The sequence below is a fragment of the Papilio xuthus genome, unplaced genomic scaffold (genome assembly GCF_000836235.2).
Source record: "Papilio xuthus unplaced genomic scaffold, Pxut_1.1 DF827777.1, whole genome shotgun sequence".
In the NCBI taxonomy this organism is placed as follows: Eukaryota; Metazoa; Arthropoda; class Insecta; order Lepidoptera; family Papilionidae; genus Papilio; species Papilio xuthus.
The window spans coordinates 5,218,552-5,239,297 of NW_013530872.1; the positions used below are offsets into that span (position 1 = coordinate 5,218,552).

At 36.3% G+C, this 20,746-nt stretch overlaps 3 protein-coding genes across 3 annotated transcripts; 2 read left to right on the top strand and 1 right to left on the bottom strand.

Moving 5' to 3' along the window:
* Positions 1–1,490: 1,490 nt before the first annotated feature.
* Spt6 (transcription elongation factor Spt6) lies at positions 1,491–12,042 on the bottom strand. The gene is made up of 24 exons (XM_013309442.1): positions 11,847–12,042; positions 11,650–11,743; positions 11,077–11,273; positions 10,731–10,850; positions 10,253–10,410; positions 9,667–9,800; positions 9,455–9,573; positions 9,059–9,231; positions 8,726–8,879; positions 8,322–8,464; positions 8,051–8,185; positions 7,646–7,803; positions 7,337–7,458; positions 6,787–6,971; positions 6,426–6,591; positions 6,193–6,335; positions 5,983–6,077; positions 5,665–5,845; positions 4,980–5,166; positions 3,649–4,581; positions 3,204–3,451; positions 2,909–3,113; positions 2,685–2,781; positions 1,491–2,609 (listed from the first exon to the last, which is right to left on the bottom strand). The coding sequence occupies exons 1-24, from the start codon at positions 11,883–11,885 to the stop codon at positions 1,525–1,527; spliced, it is 5,271 nt and encodes a 1,756-aa protein (XP_013164896.1). The 5' UTR covers positions 11,886–12,042; the 3' UTR covers positions 1,491–1,524.
* Positions 12,043–12,387: 345 nt separating this feature from the next.
* On the top strand, positions 12,388–15,231 carry LOC106115622 (AH receptor-interacting protein). Its single transcript, XM_013309057.1, has 6 exons — positions 12,388–12,607; positions 12,677–12,862; positions 13,144–13,306; positions 13,783–13,969; positions 14,078–14,220; positions 14,513–15,231. The coding sequence occupies exons 1-6, from the start codon at positions 12,530–12,532 to the stop codon at positions 14,731–14,733; spliced, it is 978 nt and encodes a 325-aa protein (XP_013164511.1). The 5' UTR covers positions 12,388–12,529; the 3' UTR covers positions 14,734–15,231.
* Positions 15,232–15,565: 334 nt separating this feature from the next.
* On the top strand, positions 15,566–19,960 carry LOC106116016 (tRNA (uracil-5-)-methyltransferase homolog A). The gene is made up of 11 exons (XM_013309718.1): positions 15,566–15,825; positions 16,012–16,162; positions 16,266–16,444; positions 16,628–16,948; positions 17,221–17,358; positions 17,514–17,629; positions 17,884–17,992; positions 18,261–18,383; positions 18,694–18,886; positions 19,342–19,574; positions 19,770–19,960. Exons 1-11 carry the CDS (start codon positions 15,670–15,672, stop codon positions 19,887–19,889), a joined length of 1,839 nt encoding a protein of 612 aa, XP_013165172.1. The 5' UTR covers positions 15,566–15,669; the 3' UTR covers positions 19,890–19,960.
* The last annotated feature ends 786 nt before the right edge of the window (positions 19,961–20,746 follow it).

Genomic DNA, 20,746 nt, shown 5'->3' on the forward strand with positions numbered 1-20,746 from the left:
GCTAGTTAATAAATTATTGCCAAATTGTTATTCATCAACAAAGTTACACATCTCATTATAAAAGTCTTAAGAGCTAAAATATACAATTTGCGTCAGATAAAACACATTGGCTATTTATATGGAAAGACAATGGTAACAGGATATATTGGATATTTCGTTTAATTTGGTACTTAGTAGATAATTAGTTAAAGTTTTCATTGCAGAAATACACGTAGAAAAACATGTCCCTCTCATTAAATTATTTAAACTTTCGTGAGAAATTATAATAAAATTATATAAAAAAACGGCTAACCACTCACGTATATTCGTTCGGTAGTGGCACCAGTCCCACTCACCCTAATGAAGGGCCCCCGATGGGCTCGAAACTAGTCGCTGTCGCCACCGGATGAATATACGTGAGTGTTTAGCCGTTTTTTATATAATTTTATTATAATGTCTCACAAAAGTTTAAATAATTTAATGAGATGTCTCTCTCATTAAATTATTAAACTCTCACTCGTACAAAACATGTCTATGTTTTGTACGAGTGTTTTGAAATGTAAACACGATTACAAAACATATTTTAAAAATGATATACGCATAAGCCATAGAAAGCTTACAGATTTTTATTATATAGAATAATTATTGCAGCACTTTATAACATCCATTCCAATGAGTTTGTTGAAGAAATTTAATTGTCGTTTTTTTTAAAATGTTTTATGCAAATTTAAAAACAAGTCTCATGTAAATTTTAAAACAAGATCTGACATCGACTTGGAATTTCATATCCTTTTTGCTTAACGTACCTAAATACACGCAAAATTTTCTATTATATATAAAACTAAATTTTTTTCCTACATATCCATCGCTAACTATCCTTCATTATATAGTTATGTTGCTATGTGCTGAACGTAATATGAATATTAACTGTCAAATCATATCGGCTCATCGCCAAAAACATGTCTCGATCTTAAACTCGGGTTTCCAAAGCACATTTAAAAAGTAAATATGTTTTTGTGATATTCAAAAAAGTCAAATATGAAAGCGCCTTAGTTATATTGCTTTTCTGAATATAATACTAGCCTAAAGCTAAATAACTATTAATTTTATGAATAAAATTCCATTAATTACCCGCCATTTCTGTCAATTGAAACAAAATATTTTTGCAACAGAATATATCAAATCAATAATAAATTGATTAAGTTAGGTATAAAATTTGCTACCTTATTGGATACCAGACAGCACTTATTTTGCTTGGCCTAGTGGTGATCGACGATTAAAAGCTTAATATAATGGATATTAAGTTTTAAATTCAAGTAACAACCTTCTTTGCCATCTTCCTTTCAAAACATAATACTTTCTAAATACCTTTTATTTACATACGAACTCATATTTTTTATTTAATCATGTACACGATTTGTTTATTTGCAATAAATATGGAACACGATTTGACATCTTGCATTAATCATATCAGCGTCAACAACATCGATCATCTCTAGTCTGGTCTCAAATGAAATGAAATAAAAAAAATGTTCAGTCTCAGTTCTAATTTTCGTCGTAGAGCGGAGTGGCATCTCCCAGCGACATGGAGCGCGGCGAGGTGTTGGTGTGCGGGGTGGAGCGGACGGAATGCGAGCGCGACGACCTGCCCGAGCTGTGGCCGCGGTCGCGATCGCGCTCACGGTCGCGCTCGCGCTCGCGGTCATGGTCGTGACTGTGACTGTGGCCGTGGCCATGGCTGTGACTGTGACTGTGCCTGTCCCCGTGGCCGTGCGAGCGGGACTCGTGTCGCGGAGTGCGCGAGTCGTGCCGCGGCGTGCGCGAGTCGTGTCGCGGCGTGCGGACGTCATGTCGCGGGGTGCGGTTGTCGTGCCGCGGCGTGCGGTTGTCGTGTCGCGGCGTGGGCATGCCCTCACTGCTGCGCGGAGTGGAGGGTGTGTCGCGACCTGTTCTATGACGGACCCAGTCCTCCGCCGCCTTCTGCCAGTCGGAGGGCTCTGAGTATATGGGCATGGCGGGCGTGGGCTTGTGCCTGGGCACCGCCGGCGTAAGAAAATCGGGCTGGCGCGGTGTGGTCGCGAACGGCGTCATGTAGGGCGTCTGCGCGGAGGGCGTGTAGGGCGTGTTGATGTAGGCGGGGCCGGGCGTGTGGGCGGGCGTGTGGAAGGCGGGCGTGTGCGCGGCGGGCGTGTGGTACATGGAGGTCATGCCGTGTGGCGTGCGCATGGCGGGCGTGCGCTGCGCCGGCGTGCCGGACGGCGGGGGATCTCTGAAGTGCTCCTTGAACCACTTTAGCAGACCACCCAAGGAATCGAACATCCTCTGCCGGAACTTGTAGCCGTCCGGCGTAACCGATATGTACTCGTGCGTGCATCTCGCGCGAGGTAAGTAAGAGAGCAGAAACCGTCCGGGATGATTTTTGGCTGCGGAAATGACGTAGTGTATTTTGTTGGGATTCTTGGCTTTTTCTTCCTTGAGCCACTCCTCCGCCTTGTCCCTCATGCCGCCCAACGGCTTGTAGTATTTGTAGGAGATAAGGTCGCGCGCGTGTCCCGCCATCGGAGTCACATGGCGCGCTATAATTTCATCTAAATCTTCGAATTCTGAGCCCTGTATCCATAGACTTCGACCTAAAATGAACCACACTCATTGAACAAATTTATCATAGGTAATAATGTGCCAATTTCAGTTTATAGTTAACGCACCTAGCGAGAATGCATTCTCTTTTCCTTCCTCTCTGACGTCGATATGTTGACAGATACCATCCGCCACTTTCCATGTAACTGTCAAATGATCAGATCCCTGCAATGAAATAAGAATAATTAAGGCAAATAAAAAAAATATAATTTCATGTTTAAAATGTATTGTCCTATTAGTTAAGGGGTTTATGGTGTAGGAGTGTGTGCTGCATAATAGAGTATATGGTTACCTTACTGCTCGGTCGTACAATAACTTCACCCTGCGCCATGTTCTCCATCAACTTCTCTGCTTCAGCAAAGGAGATGTTCTGGAAAGCGGGATGTACGATCACCCGCTTGACGTACTGCATACGCTCCTTCGTCTGCTTGGCCTCCTTATCTTTGCGCACATCTTTATCTTCAGACTCCTGGTCATAGTATGGGTCTTTTGATGGTCTGGAAAGTAATTAAAAACCGTTAATAAATTAAATCAAAATTTATCTTATTTCACACTAAAAATTTATATAATTTAAAGTCACATATCACCTCCATTCATTATTTTTGTCAACTAAATCGGACGATTTTGATGTACAGTCAACAGAGAATCGTTCGACGTCAATCTTGAGTACGCGGCAGTGCACCGTCTGTCCGATGCGCACGCGCTCCGTGGGGTCGGTGACGTGACGGTCTGACAGGTTCTTAATGTGGATGTAACCGGACACGCCGTTGTCCAGACGTATGCGCACGCCCGTCGCCTGGCCCGGACACGCCCCCGCGTCGAAATGATTCCACACCTAACAATCCAAACTTCCATCTTACTAATATTATAAAAGCAATTTGGATGTATGGATGGACGGATCGCTGACATTTGGCATAGACGTAAAACATAGTCTGAAAGGACACATGGGCTTTTCATTAAGTTTTTTTTTTTCATTTCGCGCAGATGAAGTCGGAGGCGACAGCTATAACATTATAAAAGAATCATCCTTACCTCAGATAATTCAGGGAAATCATTTTTGTGACAAAAAGGACATTCCCATAGGCCGGTCTCGTCGTTCCTGACGGGGTTGGCCTGGTCCAACATCTCTCTCTGCGGCTTCCTGTGTGAAATGCCAACCACCGACGCCAACACCATCTTGCCGACGTAGAAAGTTTCGGGCGTCTCTTTCGTCAATATATCAAACATCTCCTCGGCCGTCGGCGAACGATACGGAACTCTTAGATCCTTGTACCTTGAGTTCAATTCTGCTCGTATGTCATATAACGTTATGCTCTTATTGCCGAATCCTTGCCGCTCAAGTTCCTCAGCGAAGGCGTCAAGGTCCAAATCTTTTAATCGTTCGGGCGCTTCCAAAATTTCTTCTAGTGCACCAGCCGGGTTCGCATCCTCGTCTTCGTATTCCAAGGCATCGACTGCCATTTTACGAGCCCACTCGTACGTCTCAGGATGAACTCTGGAACCATCGAGCACTTCTATATACGCTTCCGTGCTGTCACCTAGACTGCTAGTGTCTATCTTGATGAAGCCTGAACAGTTTATGAAGACCTTGGGACCCATGTGACAGACTGTAACCAGCTGAGTTCTGTTCTCGAGTTTCTGATTGGTCTGTTTGAAGAGTTTTATCAACGCTTGAGCTTTCCTCGGACCCAGGCCGCATACAAACTGCAGCAACTCGGTACCGCGACCAGTGAGAATCGCCTCGTTCACGTCTACACCCACTTCGTTTACTCGATTCACGAATTCAAGTTCAATACCCTCAAGAAGATCTTCTTTACTGATCTGATCTTGCAGCGGATGATATCTGAGACATAGAATTTCTTCGTCTGGTCCGCAAAGCTGCGATATTTCCATGAGTGGATCTTGCAGAAGGCGACCCTGACAGATAGCTTGACGTAACATGTCAGGATATTCTCTGAAGTCGTTCTGTGGAAAATAAACAATCATTAGTAATATATTTTTACGCAACTTTAAACACTTAAACAATGAAGTATGTTTAGATCCGACATGGACGCATACTTTAGATAGTCTTTCCATATAAAGCAGTCTTTCCCAATGTGGGCGATAACGCCCCCTTTTGGGCGCTGCAGGTCTCAAAGTGCGGGTTATAGTAAATGTTTCGTTTAGAATTCTCCGTTAATATACATATATAGGTCACAATAATTAATTAATTTAATTTGAAGTTACAGTGGTTTTAAATATGTGAAAACATGGGAGCACTAAAAAAATATTTATTCACAAAGTGGGCAGTAGACTTTATAAGTCCATGTTCCATTCCCACGCTATTCAGGTGAAAAAAAATATATAAAAATTTTTAAACTGACCCTGCCGCGTATACTGTTGCTGTATATCTTGCTGATGTGGTTGTCAGCGATCTCTATTGGTATGCGCGGGAACTGCTCGTCCTCGACAAGACGCTGCACGCAGTCGGCGACGTCCGCCTTCACGTTGAGCGCCTCGCGCGACTCTCCGCCTATCACCACCACATGTGGCTTCTTACGCAGGATAAACCTAACAAATATGATTATCTCATTGAAACAGTCTAACGAAATGTTAGAAAAACTATACTTCGTATTTAATTACTAGCTGTAGCCCGCGACTCTGTCCACGCAGAATTAAAAAAACACTTAGTAGCCTATGTGTTTTCCAGACTATATTCTACATTTATCCCAAATTTCAGTGAGATCTATGCAGCCGTTCTGGTAAAACCTTCAAACAAACATCCATCCATCCATCCAAACATTCGCATTTATATTATTAGTAAGAAGGAATATTTTTGTCATATTTTGAAGATTATAAAGTCACATTCAACAGAGACAAAAAAACAAAAATGTTTTCTATTAAACTGTCATTATAATCAATCTTTCATACATTTATAAAAATAATAGATAATGAAATCAATGTTTGTATGTCTGCTAATTGTAATGAAAAAGGTTTAAATAACATAATAGTAGGATGATAAAACTGCTAAAGATTTATAACCAGAAAAATGTAAAAAATTCAATTGACCTGCGTAAAGCTGTCATATCTGCCTCCTTGTTCTGTCGCTCGGCAGCGTCCCAGGCGTTGCGGCGGTACATGAGGTGCGGCAGACGCAGGTGATCCGCCACCTCGCCCCCACCGGACACCAGGCACGCGAACGCGCACTGCGCGCGGTCCGGCACGTACGCGATTGACATCACGCGCAGACCTACACAATAGGTTACAACATTTACTGCCGCACTTCTTAATCCACACTAAGTGGTGCAGTTAAGGACTTTGAGTGTAGCAGTAGCATTATTCTCTATTGTTTTCGTCTAAATCACAATAATATTTTGTATAAATTACCGTTGGAAGCGTCCCACTCGTCATCGTCGTCATCCGACACTCGCGATTCGTATGGGGCCACCTTTAACCAATCGTATAGCCGACGCCGACAACACCTGCAACAAAATAAATCTGAATAAACATGTAGTCATAATTTAAAAATACTGAAAGAAAATATGTATCAATGCATGTGATACACGTGTTATGAAACGGTGTGCGCGTGCAACGTACTTGAGCACATGGTCCTTGGCCTCCTGCAGCAGCAGCGCGTGCAGCTCACGCCGCAGCTCGGGCAGTACGATCTTGCCCAGCGCCAGGCCCACCGCCTCCGCACGCAGCTCGTTCCACGCCTGCACTGTGGCTGCGAACTCGTCCTACGCAAACACACATACATACATACAAACATCAATACATACTTTGTTATTTTTTATAATAGGATTGTTACATATCAGTGTTTGTATTACCTTTTGATATAACTGTTTGAGTTCTTCGATGTAACTAGGGCTGGTGTTTCCTTCGATCTGTTCACTGATCTTCACCTCCAGCAGCCGATCCTCCGCCGCCATCGACAGCTTCAGGAACTGGTCGCCAGTCAAGTCTCGCACTGGCTTCTTCTTCAAATACTTCAAGCTTATAAAAACAACAATACAATTAATGTAAATCCTTTAAAGACTTAATTAAAACAGCTGTGTATATTTCTTATTAAATATCTTAGTGGCCCAAGGTCATCGACAATCCCGCTACACCTCACTACACTAAAAGTATGTTCAACGCAGCGACTCACATGAAATTCACAACCGCTAAGATATCTGAAAACATATTTACCTAAAGCATGCGTGGCTCTCGTCGATCTCCTTGAGTCCGCGCGGCGTAGGTCGCACAGAGAGCGTGGCGCGCTCCCGCAACGCGTCCCTCAGCGCACCACGCAGCAGAGGCTCGCGCGCCAGCTGCACACCGCACATGTACACCGCACGCCGCACCACCTCCGCCGCAGACCCGCTCGCACCGCACTACACCATGTCACAATACATGTTACAACATGTTTGCTCCAATACCAAATGCAACCGCAAACATTGGACCAAAACTCAAACAAAACACCATATCTCGAATTTTCTTTTCTCATATCTTCGCCGTATGTACTCTGTCTTTTTATAACTACTTACATATTACATATTAAAAAATAGATATCACTAGCTGTCCCGCAGAACTCTGTCTGCACGAAATTAAAAAAACATAATTAGTGGCCTATATGTTCTTCCAGATTTTGTTCTATATGTATGCGAGATTACATCGAGATCCGTTTAGCCGTTCTGGAGATACATCTATCCATCCGAACATTCGCATTTATAATATTAGTTAGAAGTAAAATTCATACGTATGGGGCGGCGGCCTCTAGCGGCGGTACAGCGGGTTGCTCCACCTCATGCCGCTGGTAGTTGTCACGCACGTTCTCCGCAAACTGCTCCGGTGTTAGACCGAACATCTTTACCAAGGGTTCTAAAGAGTAACAACAAATAATTATTTTAACATTGCTAAAAAATCTTTTTTTGGCCGCCTTCACAAGTGCAATAGTTCTTTAAAATTTTCACAATAACTAACAATAATTAATATCGATTTAATATTGCAAATCTACTGTTTAAACCACATCTGCCTCCAACTAAGGTGATCACAAAACTGAACGCACCAATGCCAGCCTTCCTGCAGAGCTCGTAGGGACCGGACCTCACGGCGTACTTCATGTCATGCTGTGGCGCGGCGTCATCCGGCAGCGCCGCCTCCACCGCCGCCACAGCCTCCTCCGGGTCCTCACCATTCCTCTCCGCTTCCTCGCGAGCTGCTCTCCTTTATACAGAACATTTAGTAAATAAAGCCAGTCAATACTCAAATTTGAATTAGATTACTATTTTTGATGTTTATTACAATAGTCAAAAAGTTCTAAAAGATGAAGGTGAAGTGTTGGTTTACACTGTAACAGTTGTAATCCAGTGTCGGATTGGTTCACTGCACTGGTATAATGTAAACGGGGCATCAGTGCCACACTAAGAATCGTTGACCAATTTTTTTATTTTGTATAATAATTAACTCTTACTTCTTCTCTTCCAATTCTTTCTGCCTCTCCTTAGTCCGCTGTACCTTCTGCATTTCTGGCAGATCATTGGAGTAGTACAGCAGGAAGTGTGTGTGAACATCTCGCAGCTCTTCTGGCGTTTGAACGTTTTTCAATCTAAACAATTAAATTTAAACTAGGATAAGATAACATTTCCAAAATATTTATTGATTAAAAGACATTGCACCTTAAAAGATGAAAGCACTAATATTTAAAAAAAAAATAATGTATCTGTATAATGGTATTATTTTACCTTTCAATATCCTCATCCTTTATTAGTCTCATATTCTCAGGTATTGGTGCATCGGGGTTGGCCATCACCTTATCCAGTTGGAAGTCACGCATATTCTCCAATAATTTAAGGAGATTTTCCTTACGTTGCTTTAACTGACACCACTGAACAGAATAAATTACATATATAAGCACATTCAATGGTACCAACTTCACAGTAAAAATCTAATTTAATCTATTCATTCGTTCATCTATTTGAAATCGAAGGAGTTTTTAGTATTGCTACATGTTCCAATTACATTTTTTTTAAAATCATTCCAATTATTTATTGTATGCATTCCAATCATGCTATCGGTCTATTAGGCCTACATTCTCCAGATATAGACATTTACATTTACATGTACAGAAATTTATCAAAATTCTTACCTTGGCATCATACTTGTATACTTTCCAGAGATCATTAATACTAAGTTCAGGCTGAACATATTCTTTACGATAGAATGCAATGAATGGCACTTCCAATGTCTGGTTTCGCATAAAATCTAGTGCTTGACGAATCTTCACAACAGTACTTGAACCTCTAAAAATAAATAAAATCGAACGTTAATTCGTTTTCTTGAAAAAATAATTTTAAGATTTACTTACTATGTATTTCTTGATTTGTCAAAACTTCAAAAAAAAGTTTTGGGTTTCTATTTTTTCTTTTTGGAACTTATGACGTCACAATGTGGCGAATAAATTTTCTTATTTAACATTTACCTTCGTGTCCTTTCTCTCGCCTCTTGAGAATCAGCCTTTGAGACGGGCGCTTTGAGGAATGCCTGTTTGTATATCCATTCAGCCTCATCTTCTAATTCCGTGCTGCCTTCCTCCACTGGCGTTATTGGTACTTCACGAATTTGCATACGCTCCGGTACATCCGTTTTACGTATCTATAACAATATGATACTTTAGAAAAAATCTGACAAACAAGGAAAAAATTGTAAAGAATCCACACTGGGCTAGGGTGGGTGACGAACTACAAGTGCCCTCAAGGGGCTACTCCTTAAAGTAAGGCTGGACCCCCTTCGGTGTTGGTTATGTAAGTTGATTACAATTAAATCTATCCAAATATTATAAAATTTGAGTTTAAAGTGAAGTGATTTTCAAAATTACCTCATTATCTAAATCCGTAAAATGGCTTCTCTTCAATTCACTTGGCTCATAAATTTCAAATATGGATTTTTTGCTTGGACGTTTCGCTTTGCCTTTCTTAGTCCTTCTCCTTTCTCCATCTTAAAATAGAAACAGTATTATGACAACAACAACTTAAAATAATTGACACTAAAACAATTTATCTAGTGATTTATTCATCACCAATTAAATACCTTCATCTTCTTCATCTTCAATATATTCATCAAGATCTTCATCTTCCTCGTCTTCATAATCTTCTTCACCATATTTCTCAAATTCATCATAATCAAAATCAACACCAAATATATCTTGACCTTCTTGAAGGGAACTGCAAAGGAGTCATAATTTTTTTTAATTAATAAATTCAATTAAATTCATTTTTACTTTTTAATTTAGAAATTAATAATTAGTTTATTGTTATTTTTATTTTTACTTTTTAATGCACTCTTTGTATTTTGTTTTGTTTGTTAAAGAATAATTGTCTTTATATAACATATAGATTAAGAAGGTACCATTGATATTGTTTATGTGACACGGAAGAGCGGGACTTCCAATCACAAGCCCGTTATGGATGCTTAAATGGAAGTCCCGGCACAAATGTTAGTATGTACCATTTTTGTTTAAGCAATAAATCATTTTTCATTTTTTCAATTGAACCATAAACAATACAGATATAATTTAAATAAAATTAATCGCTTATAGTGTGTGTAGATATGATATTTTTCACATAATACAACATCTAGTAAAGTGTTTCTTTAATTATATTAAGGTATTACTTACGCATCAGTGAAAATGGGCTTTCGTTTCTTCTTACGTTCCGCAATTGGTCGACCGTCATCGTCTACTATAAAATCATCGGCATCTGATTCCAACTCGTCATTTTCATCATCGTATTCCACTTCACGAGGCGCCGCGGATTCTGAACGATTTTCATCCTCCTATATGAAAAATTTTAAACATTATGTATTCTGTATTTCGAAAAAATTATACTTCATTATATCATATATGAAAAATCATTCATTATAATTCATTCATTATAATTCATTATAATTCATTATATCATATATGAAAAATTTTAAACATTATGTATTCTGTATTTCGAAAAAATTATACTTCATTTAGGCAACAAAAATAGCACCCAAAACCATTTGGAATGAAAGCATAAATGTATAAATGTGGAAAACGTAAGAGAAGTGTACCAGGACCATGCCAAATGGAAGAATGTTGTTTTACATAGGTACATGATCACAATACTAACCTCATCAGATCCTCCAACAAAAAGTTTTTCAGCAATAACTTCTCTTTCCAAATCTGGGTCATCTGCTCCGTCATTGTCACTATCATCATCCTCCAAACGGCGCAAACGCTTAAACTTATTCTGCAAAAATATGTATTTTTAATTTTTATATTACACAGGGCCTTTTACTTAATAAACTTATTATATTGTTACTTTCATACATATGAATGTTGATGGTCATTGGTGACACTTAATAGCATATATACAAGAAATTTTTCTTCATTGCTGCAGCCTCTCTAAACTGGTCTTAGTTATTGTGTACCAATACTCCACTTCACAGGCAATAACCATGTTAAACAAAACTTACTCTTGCAACTTTAACCCCAAGATTTTCTTCAATAAGATCATAATCTTCATCTTCTAATCTGTCATCCAACTCGTCGTCACTTTTCTTTCTCTTCTTTGGTCCGACACTAGCATCCGAGTCCTCTCCATCACTATCCTCTTCAATTGGTGCATCATCTATCAAATCTTTTAACTCCTCCCGAAGTCTCTCCTCATCATCTTGAAAACAAAGATACTTTTTACTTAAATACCTCAAATCAGCTCCTTAACTTTAAACTAGAATTGAGACATCTAATACATCTTGTTTTATGTTAACTAATTCAGCATGTATTTATTTCTGCATGTAATAACTTGCATTTACAAATTAAGAAAAGCGCCACCAAATGTATTAATTATTGTTTTACTAACACTAGAAGGCATGTTATCATTTCATTCCATTGAGAAGAACCTAATAACCTAAAAATTTTGTAGCTATAAATTGAACAACAAGACGAATATATGGGTTTAAGTTATTTATCCGAGACTATAAAGATAACTCCTAGCAAGGAGGTCACAAAAGAAAGGCAAATAAAGCGCTACTTTAATTAGCACAAACCTTCTTCTTCTTCGTCCTCGTCATCGCTTTGAACAGCAGCTTTACGCTTCGGCTTTTTACGTTCTGTGGGCTGCTCATCCTCTTCCGAATCCAACTATACAAGCACAAAGTCTTTTCAAGTCTTGATAATGATTTAATTGTTAAAATAAACAAGAGAAAACTTACTTTTTATTATACTAGTTTGTATTAGTACTAACCTCGCTCTCCTCTGCCTCCGATTCCAAGAAATCTGCCATTATTAACTTTTATGAAACTAACTAACGTTTTTGTCTAAAATAATACACAAAAACTATAACTTACACAAATTAAAACCTAAATAAAAATAATAATTACGAAAAGAAATCGGTAGACATATCGTATTTTTCCTCTATTCTCTATGCCTATCCGTGAAAACCAAAATGCAAAACTGCACCTGGGTTGCAAGTTTGGTTCTTTACTCGTAAACAAAAATCGATATTTTAAAGAAAACCCTTTACAAAGCTTGTTCTGCTTTGTATTTCATATCTATTTCAACGAAAAAATTACTGAAGTTAAAATTTAATGGAAAAATGGAATTAGTTAAAACGTCCACCAATTGTTGTTCTAATCCCTTTTTCAAATCATCAACTTCTCTTATCTTGCTATAAATTTTTATCACTTATCATTTAAGCTTTTCCGCTTATTTTGAATTCTCGAATCGAATTAAAGTGACTTTGTTGACATCTTAATTCTTGACACCAACTTGACACTGACATATACGTCAAATCAATCTATGATTATTGTTATCTTATCAACAATTTGTGGAATTAAAAGAATAAATTGAAATACAAGCCAAGCAAAGACTTGTTTTACATTCTAACGTTAAGAATGTTATGTAGACAATTATTAAATTCAATATAAAATGAGTGCGCAAAAGCCTATCGTTAAAAATGTACTGCATGCAGGGCAAAAGTATATTCCTATCGCCGACGGCAGTAAGGTAAAATTTTACAAATTGCCTTTACAGTTAATCTTAACAATTAGATTTGAAATTTATTTCGATTTGCAGGCACATTTCCATTTTCAAACATGGAAATTAGGAAAAGAAAAGATACTTATTGACGACAGTAAAAAGATTGGCAAAAAGGAACCAATGGTTTTAGTCATAGGTCATAAATTCAAACTAGAAGTATGGGAAACAATAGTAAAATTAATGGCTGTTGGTGAAGTTGCTAGTTTTCGTGTTAAGAAAGAGGTGAGCAGTCTTGCAATTCAAACTTCATGTATTTTTATTTTGTCTCGACAACTGAACATGCTCACTTTCTAATACCAATTGAATGTGATACATGTTGAGTGTTAAATATTTAAATAAAATCAAAACATGTTCAGTGCTACTGGTTACTTAACTATCACATGATTAAACCAATCTATCTATTTGTCAAAATAATTTATATGTGAAATTTAGGGTTTAACTAGAAAATTCTTACATTAACAAACAAATACAATGTTGTAAAGTGCAATAACAATTATCCATAGCTAGTGTACAGCTACCCGTTTGTATCAAAGACATTGAGGGACCTGGGCCAGGAACAGCAACAAATAAAACACACATGCACAATGACATTGCACACAGAAGGCATTGGATATTCAGACCTAGATGACTTGATAAGGAATCCTTGTGATTTGGAATTTATTATAGGTAACTTGCCCTTTCTTAGTCCACTTTCCCGCCAGTCATGTTAAATTCATGTATTGTGCTTTTAGTTATCTTATTATTATAATTAAAGCAAATGTTTAGAAGAGTGGATAGAGGGATATTTGTTTTAAAGCATCTCTTGGATGGCTTAACAAATCTTGATGAAACTTGGCACAATTGTAGAACATATAGGCTGCTTATAATTTTTTTTTAATTCTGTGTCGATGGAGTTATAGACTACAGCTGTAAAGTATGAAATTCATATACCGTTCCGCGTACCAGAGATAATATGCATGTGTTCCTCTTAAATTTAAGAATATGAGCCAGTACAGTCCACACCACTTGTAATACTATTTTTATAAGTTATAATAAGATTTGAAGTTCATTCTTGTATACACTTTTATATTCATTAGAAATTTATCATTTATCACTAATTCATAATATCATTATTGTTAAAAAGAGGGTTTCTTTTGTTATAGAGTTACTTAAAGTCGAGAGATCAGATGAATATGAAAAAGAAGTCTGGCAACTTGACATAAAACAAAGGTTGGAATTAATACCCACATTGAAAGAAAAAGGCAATAAACTATATGCGGAAAAGAAATTCACAGAAGCAGAAGATGCATACAGTCAAGCTATAGCAATCTGTGAGCAACTAATGATAAGGTATTTATGTTTCCTTTTATGTTTACTTGATCAATTTCATAAAAAAAATGTAATGGTGCTGAAAGTGTTAAGAATTTGCCTTTAAATGTCTTTCTTATTTTGTAACAGGGAAAGGAAGACTGATGAAGAATGGATAACCTTAAATAAAATTAAACTGCCAATTCTACTTAATTATGCACAGGTTAAACTAGTCCAAGAAGATTTTTATGCTGTTATTGAGCATTGTAATACTATTTTGGAATACGATAAAGGTAAGTTTAAGAAACATACTCTGTGTTATTCAATGATTATCAAATTTCAAACAGATTCTCTTAATGGAATTTTCTTTATTTTTTTAATAAATATTTTCCTGAATTTAATGATAAATGATTAGCGTTTAATTAATGCCAATAAATTGCCCTTAGATGTGTTTGAAAACCTTCTTATAAAAACTGCACATGTTTTAACGTCACAAAAAGAATTAATTTATATTCTATTATGCTTTAATCTTTGGCAACTCCTGTCCTGAAATGGAAGAAAAATTACGTGTATTTTTTGTTACAGATAATGAAAAAGCTTTATACAGACGTGGCAAAGCTCATGTTGGAGCATGGAACCCAGATAAGGCTGAGGAAGATTTTAAACATTTAAAAGCTGTCAACCCCAATGTTGCAACAATTGTAGATACAGAATTAGAAGTCATAAAGAAGCTACGGAAAGAAAAAGCAGAACAAGATAAAGATGCATTAAAAAACCTATTTTTAAAAGAAAATGAAGGAATATAATATTTGATATTGTTATTATATAGAGCATATTTAATCCATTAACTGTTTATGTTTATAACCTGAAATGTCCATGATTGTAGAAAAACTTTCTTAATGGATCCATGAGAACTATTGCATTTGACCAAATTGACCATTTAACCATATTCATTGAAATATGGTCATGTTCGAAAAAAGATTTGTCTAAAATGATACGGTTGTGATTCATCATTCTTATTATTATTTAAATCGATCATCAAAACGGTAGAAAGAAACTTGGACTTATTTATATTTTTGTGTGAAATAGCGTTTATTGTGTAGTTATAAGCAGCTAATCTTTGTTAAAATCCCAAGCTAATACTTACCATATAATTTTATACTTATTAATGAAACGCTTACTAATATTAACCAAAAGAAATATTAAGATTGAATGTAAAATGACCTTTAATACAGAATTATAACTTAATTTTAGGACTTAATGTGTTATATTGAAATTGTTTCGTTTCCCTAATTTTATGTATGTGTATGTGGTAAATAAATGACTGCTAACAGATCTTTAATTTCACTTCATCCAAGTATCAAGTACCAAGTCTTTTATGAAAAGTGTGGCGATGTCATGTACAGCACGAAATCTTTATCACTCAATTGGTTTATTTACGTCGGCTTTTATTTCCCACAAGAAAAATTATCAATTGACTAGTATTTGTATGACTTTCACCATTAAATCTAATACAGAACTTGAATAGCATTAGACTTTCAACTCAAGCATTATTCACTTTGAACGAGTTAACTCGATACATCAAATTTTGTGTATATGATTTTTTAGCAAATCTAGCAACTATTTTGGACATGACAATCATGACACATGACATAATATAACCTACAAAAAGTTTCCGCCATAACCTTAAATATTGTTTGTTTTTATGTCAGAAATAAGTGTTTAACTTTGTTTTTATAATTATGACTGAGAATAATGATACGAAACCTAAAATCGAAACTGAATCAACAGAAAACACAGGTCTGAAGGAGGAATATGCCTATTTAGATCGAGGGGGATTTTCATCGGAGAAATTTAAGATTGAACTTCGGGGACTACCAAAATTTTATGGTATCGCTGTAAGTAAAGTGAAGTTTATTTAAAAGAAAATTCACGTACCAAGGCATTTTGTGCCTTTAATATCTTTAACTTAGCCGTTATATTGATCAGTTCCCTAATTGTTGACTAGGTGGTTAAAAACCCAAAGATACACATCAAAACAAAATTTTTAGAAATGCATTTACTAACAACTACATTGATTTTAGGAACTAAAGAAATTAATGAATCAAAAACTGGGCCTGAACACAAGTAAAATTAAACGACCAAAAAATGGAAGTCATTGGCTGTTTGCATGTTTCCAAAATGAAGAAGAAAGGTCAAAAGCTATAACAGCGCTTAATGGATTTTCATGGAAAGGTTGAGTTAACTACTATAAACTTAAAGCAAGGTTCTTTTGCTTTTAAAATCATAAAATACTGCATCCTACAAATTCATATGTTAATAATTTGTTTGTGTGTAGGTAAAACACTTATAGCTGAAGTTGCCAAGCCAGCACCAGACCCACTTGTGAGGAAGAGAAAGCTGGAGGAAGAGGGAACGGGTACTGATAAGAAGAAAGGTGATGAAAATAATAAAAGTCAGGAAGAAAGATTGAAAGATGCTACCATACCTTATTGGAATGTACCATATGAGGAACAGGTATTCTTTAATATTATTTAATCTATTATACTGGTACCGGGAAAAAATCATTTTAATTTTTTATGTTTAGCTTTTTTGTCTTATTTATTAAATAGTTTGCCTAACAAGCAGGTTTATAAGAAAACTATTCTGCCTATTATCATTTTAGTAGTGTTCAATAATTTCTTTTACTTTGGTTTTCAGTTGAAACTTAAAGAGAAGGAAATAAGAAATATTCTTATGAAATATGATAATGAAGTATGGAAAATAAATAAAGAAAGACGGGACGAAATAGAAGCAAAACGGAAACTTCACAATGGATTAAGTTTTGATTTAAAACCTATAGTACCATCACCAGTTATAGAGGGATATAGGAATAAATGTGAATTCACTGTTGGCATTGATGATGAAACTAAGAAGCCAACAGTTGGTTTTAGACTTGGCAGTTATGTGACAGGAACAGTGGGAGTTGCTCCAATACAATCTTTAAATCATATATCAGACCAAACAAAAAAAGCTGTTTTGGTAAGTTGTTTATCCTATTTTTGTTCATTGTTTCATTATGATGGAGTAATAATAGTTAGTATTACTATAAATTTTTAGTTTGCAACCTTTATCTTTTGTAAAACTTTTTAAATCCCCATAATATGAAGAAAATTACGAACTTGAGATATTTAAATAGGGTAAAAACATTGTTTAAAATTTTTTATATCTCAATTTATTTCTATAATAAAAATTATGTAAACTAACAATATTTATAGAGATAAAAATCACTATCATTACTTTATTTTTTTCAGATATTCCAAGAGTTTGTGAGGAAGTCAAATTTGGCGCCATTTTCTCCCGCTGACTACTCGGGCTACTGGAGATATCTAACAGTAAGACATTCCAAGTTCAATGGAGAGATCATGCTGATTATTGCTCTACACCCACAGGTACTAAATATATTATATTAATATTTAATTATTATCTTCTTATAATATACAGGTAACTTAGCTTAAATATAGTTCTTTTAAACAACACATATGTTTTATTTGATTTTAAAAATTCATGATGTTACAATTAAGAAAAAGAAATTGATATTTTTCAGGCCTTAACCACAGAGGAATTGGAAAAATTGAAAGGAGATTTAAAAGAACATTTTAATTCTGAAGAATCTGCTGCATGCGGGATCAAGTCTATATATTATGAATTAATTATAAAAAAGTATGAGAAAATTTTCCACAATTATATTCATACTAGTTCTCGCCTGCGACTATTCGCGTAATATAAAAAAAAACTTAATTAGTAGCCCATGTGTTCTTTTGCACTGTGTTCTACATAGTACAAATTTCCTTGAGATCCATGCAGCCGTTCTGGAGATACCATCTAACAAACATCCATCCTTCCATCTAAACAGTCGCATTTAGTATTAGTAAGTCTATTGATATTTAATGTAACTTTTTAAATTCATGTTGCAGACGTGTGGGTGAGGATGGTTCTAAGCCAATACATCTGATGGGTTCAACTCACATCATTGATGTTATCTTGGGAAGGCAATTTAGGATATCACCGGAAGCATTTTTTCAGGTTTGTTTTGCTTTAAAAAAATTTAATTGAAAATTATTTTTATTCTTTTACTAGTGGTATTCTACACACCTTTTTTTTTAATCCTGTCAATATTGGTCCAACTATTCCGGAGATTGCCCGGAACATATGTAGTCGGACAGACTAAAATTTTCAATGTTTTACTATCGAAAATATCATGTGAACGAATTTTTTTTTTCAAAATTACATAAAGACAATTCAATTACATTAATACTTATAGATTGTGAAGTGTATCCTTGTTTTATTTTAGGTGAATACAGCAGGTGCGGAAATATTGTACCAAAATGCGATAGATTTGAGTCAGACAACAAGTGATTCTACTGTCATTGATATATGCTGTGGCACTGGAACTATTGGCTTGTGTTTTGCAAAGGTAATCAAAACTATAGAACATTTTATGTTTCAGACCCCCCTTAATAAAAAATGTTTTTATGTTATATAAATATAATATAAATGCGAAATTAAAAGATGGATGGATATACCATAAACACTCAACACTGGCCCAATCCGCTAAGGGAGAGCCATAAACAAGAAACAACAATGATGGATGGATGTTTATTATTACGTATCTCCAAAACGACTTAATGGAACTGAATGAAATTTGGCACAGATGTAGAACATAGTCTGGAAGAACATATAGGCTTACAAAGTTTTTTTTAATATTTTGCATTAAATATGTGCAGCACTGCGGTCGCGTGCTGGGTGTGGAGCTGGTGTCGGAGGCGGTGCGGGACGCGCGCGCCAACGCGGAGCTGAACTGTCTCGACAACTGCGAGTTCTTTGCTGGACGTGCGGAGGACGCTCTGCCCTCCGTCATGGCGCGCGCTGGCGGTGACCAGCTTGTCGCAGTCGTTGACCCACCGAGAGCAGGACTGCGTAAGATTATTATTTTTTTCTATCCGACTTATTACTTACTTAAGATGTAACTCTATTCCTCGAATGACTTAAATTAACACATTCAATGCTACTTTGATTTTTGCGTTTCGAACATTGCAAGTCAGTAATACCTTAACATCGGTTTGTTCTATCAAGAGTTGGCTACGTTACTTATTGGAATTTATATTCGAATTTTAATTGTCAATTATTCATGAAAGTTATTGAAGAATAATAAAAAGCCTAGATAACGATTAGATAGCTAATTTTGTATTTGTTTACATGGGTGTTGCCAGGGTGGAGGTTAGAGGAGGTACAACTACCCCTCCTTAGAAAGTCGAAAAATTAAAAATACATATAAAAACTATTTTGAACAAGACCATATTAATGGTCTCTCGACCTAACCTAGATCATAAGCTGGCGACGCCTGTGATTACTAAGTTATCTGTCCCCTACAGACATGCGTGCTATAACACAACTACGGAACACGAAGAAAGTGAAACGTCTGATATACATATCGTGCAGCCCGGCTTCGGCTGTTAAAAACTTTGTGGACTTAGCTCGTGCATCATCAAAGACGCTGCGAGGTGCCCCCTTCACACCAGTACGAGCAGTGCCCGTGGATATGTTCCCATACACTAAACATGTCGAGCTGGTCGTACTCTTTGAAAGAGAAAGTGAAGCTACTCTAGTAAGTTGTGAGAGTGAGAGGTCAGAGAATGAAAGGGACCGTCTGTTTTCTCATATTGCTACTTTTACTCTCTTTATACTGTATGGAGTAAATTAACTAATGATTGATTTTGATAAATGTTGACCAAATTATGTTTTTTTTTAAATAAAACAGCACGAAAATGGGATGCAAATGGAGAATTCTTTTCTTTTTCAGAAATCGCCAAGCGAAGAAGATGTAAATATTACAATGGATGACAATAAAGAGATAAATAGTAAAGATGAACCAAACACGGAAGCAGAACTCGATGTAAACATGGTTCAGAATGAAACATGAATAATATTATATTATTATACAATTTTGTAACGAATCAATTGTTGGTAGCCTTACATTATTTTTTTATAATATAAAATTATATATTAATATTAACATAGTTTTATTGTAATAATAACACATCCACATCGAACAAAACAAGGAACAATGTAAACATCAAAACTCGCTCAACAACTCATTCATATTAAGTGACCATAGTTTTCAGGGTCCCATTGTATGACTCATAAGCATAACACAACAAAATATATAGCTATTTTTGTTTTTGATTGTTAAGGAAGATGAGAGAGATAACAATATGTATGCTAGTAGCTTATTACAAAAATTACAACAAAAAGGTCCTAATGTGAGATTATTTGGGAGAACCTAATAAACGGTAATAAATCTCGGCTAAACACGCATATTATTTTCTACCTACCCTTGTAGGTTGTAGCTAGGTGCTAATTGTACCAAAAACAGTAACTATATAGTAGAAATACATATATTTACGTTGACCAGTCGTTGATTACGTAATTAAAACGTGATTAAACGAAGCCAGAGGCATTGCGGTGAAAGAGGTCACCCTGTGGTGGGTGGCGGGTGGTGCTCCAGGAATTTAATATAAGAAGGGGCGATACCGCGTGCATTCTAAAGCGTACACCTAAAGACTCCATTCATTTTCAACCGCAAAATATTCAGCGCAAATATGAATAGCATCTCCCGTGTTCTCTACGTATGTTTAAATTATAATCTTTATAATACTTACTAGCTGTCTCTCGTGACTCCGTCACCGGAATCAAAAATGAACTTAATTAGTAGCCTATGTATTCTTCCAAGCTATGTTAGTGTAGATATCTGTGCAATATTTCAGCGAAATCCATACA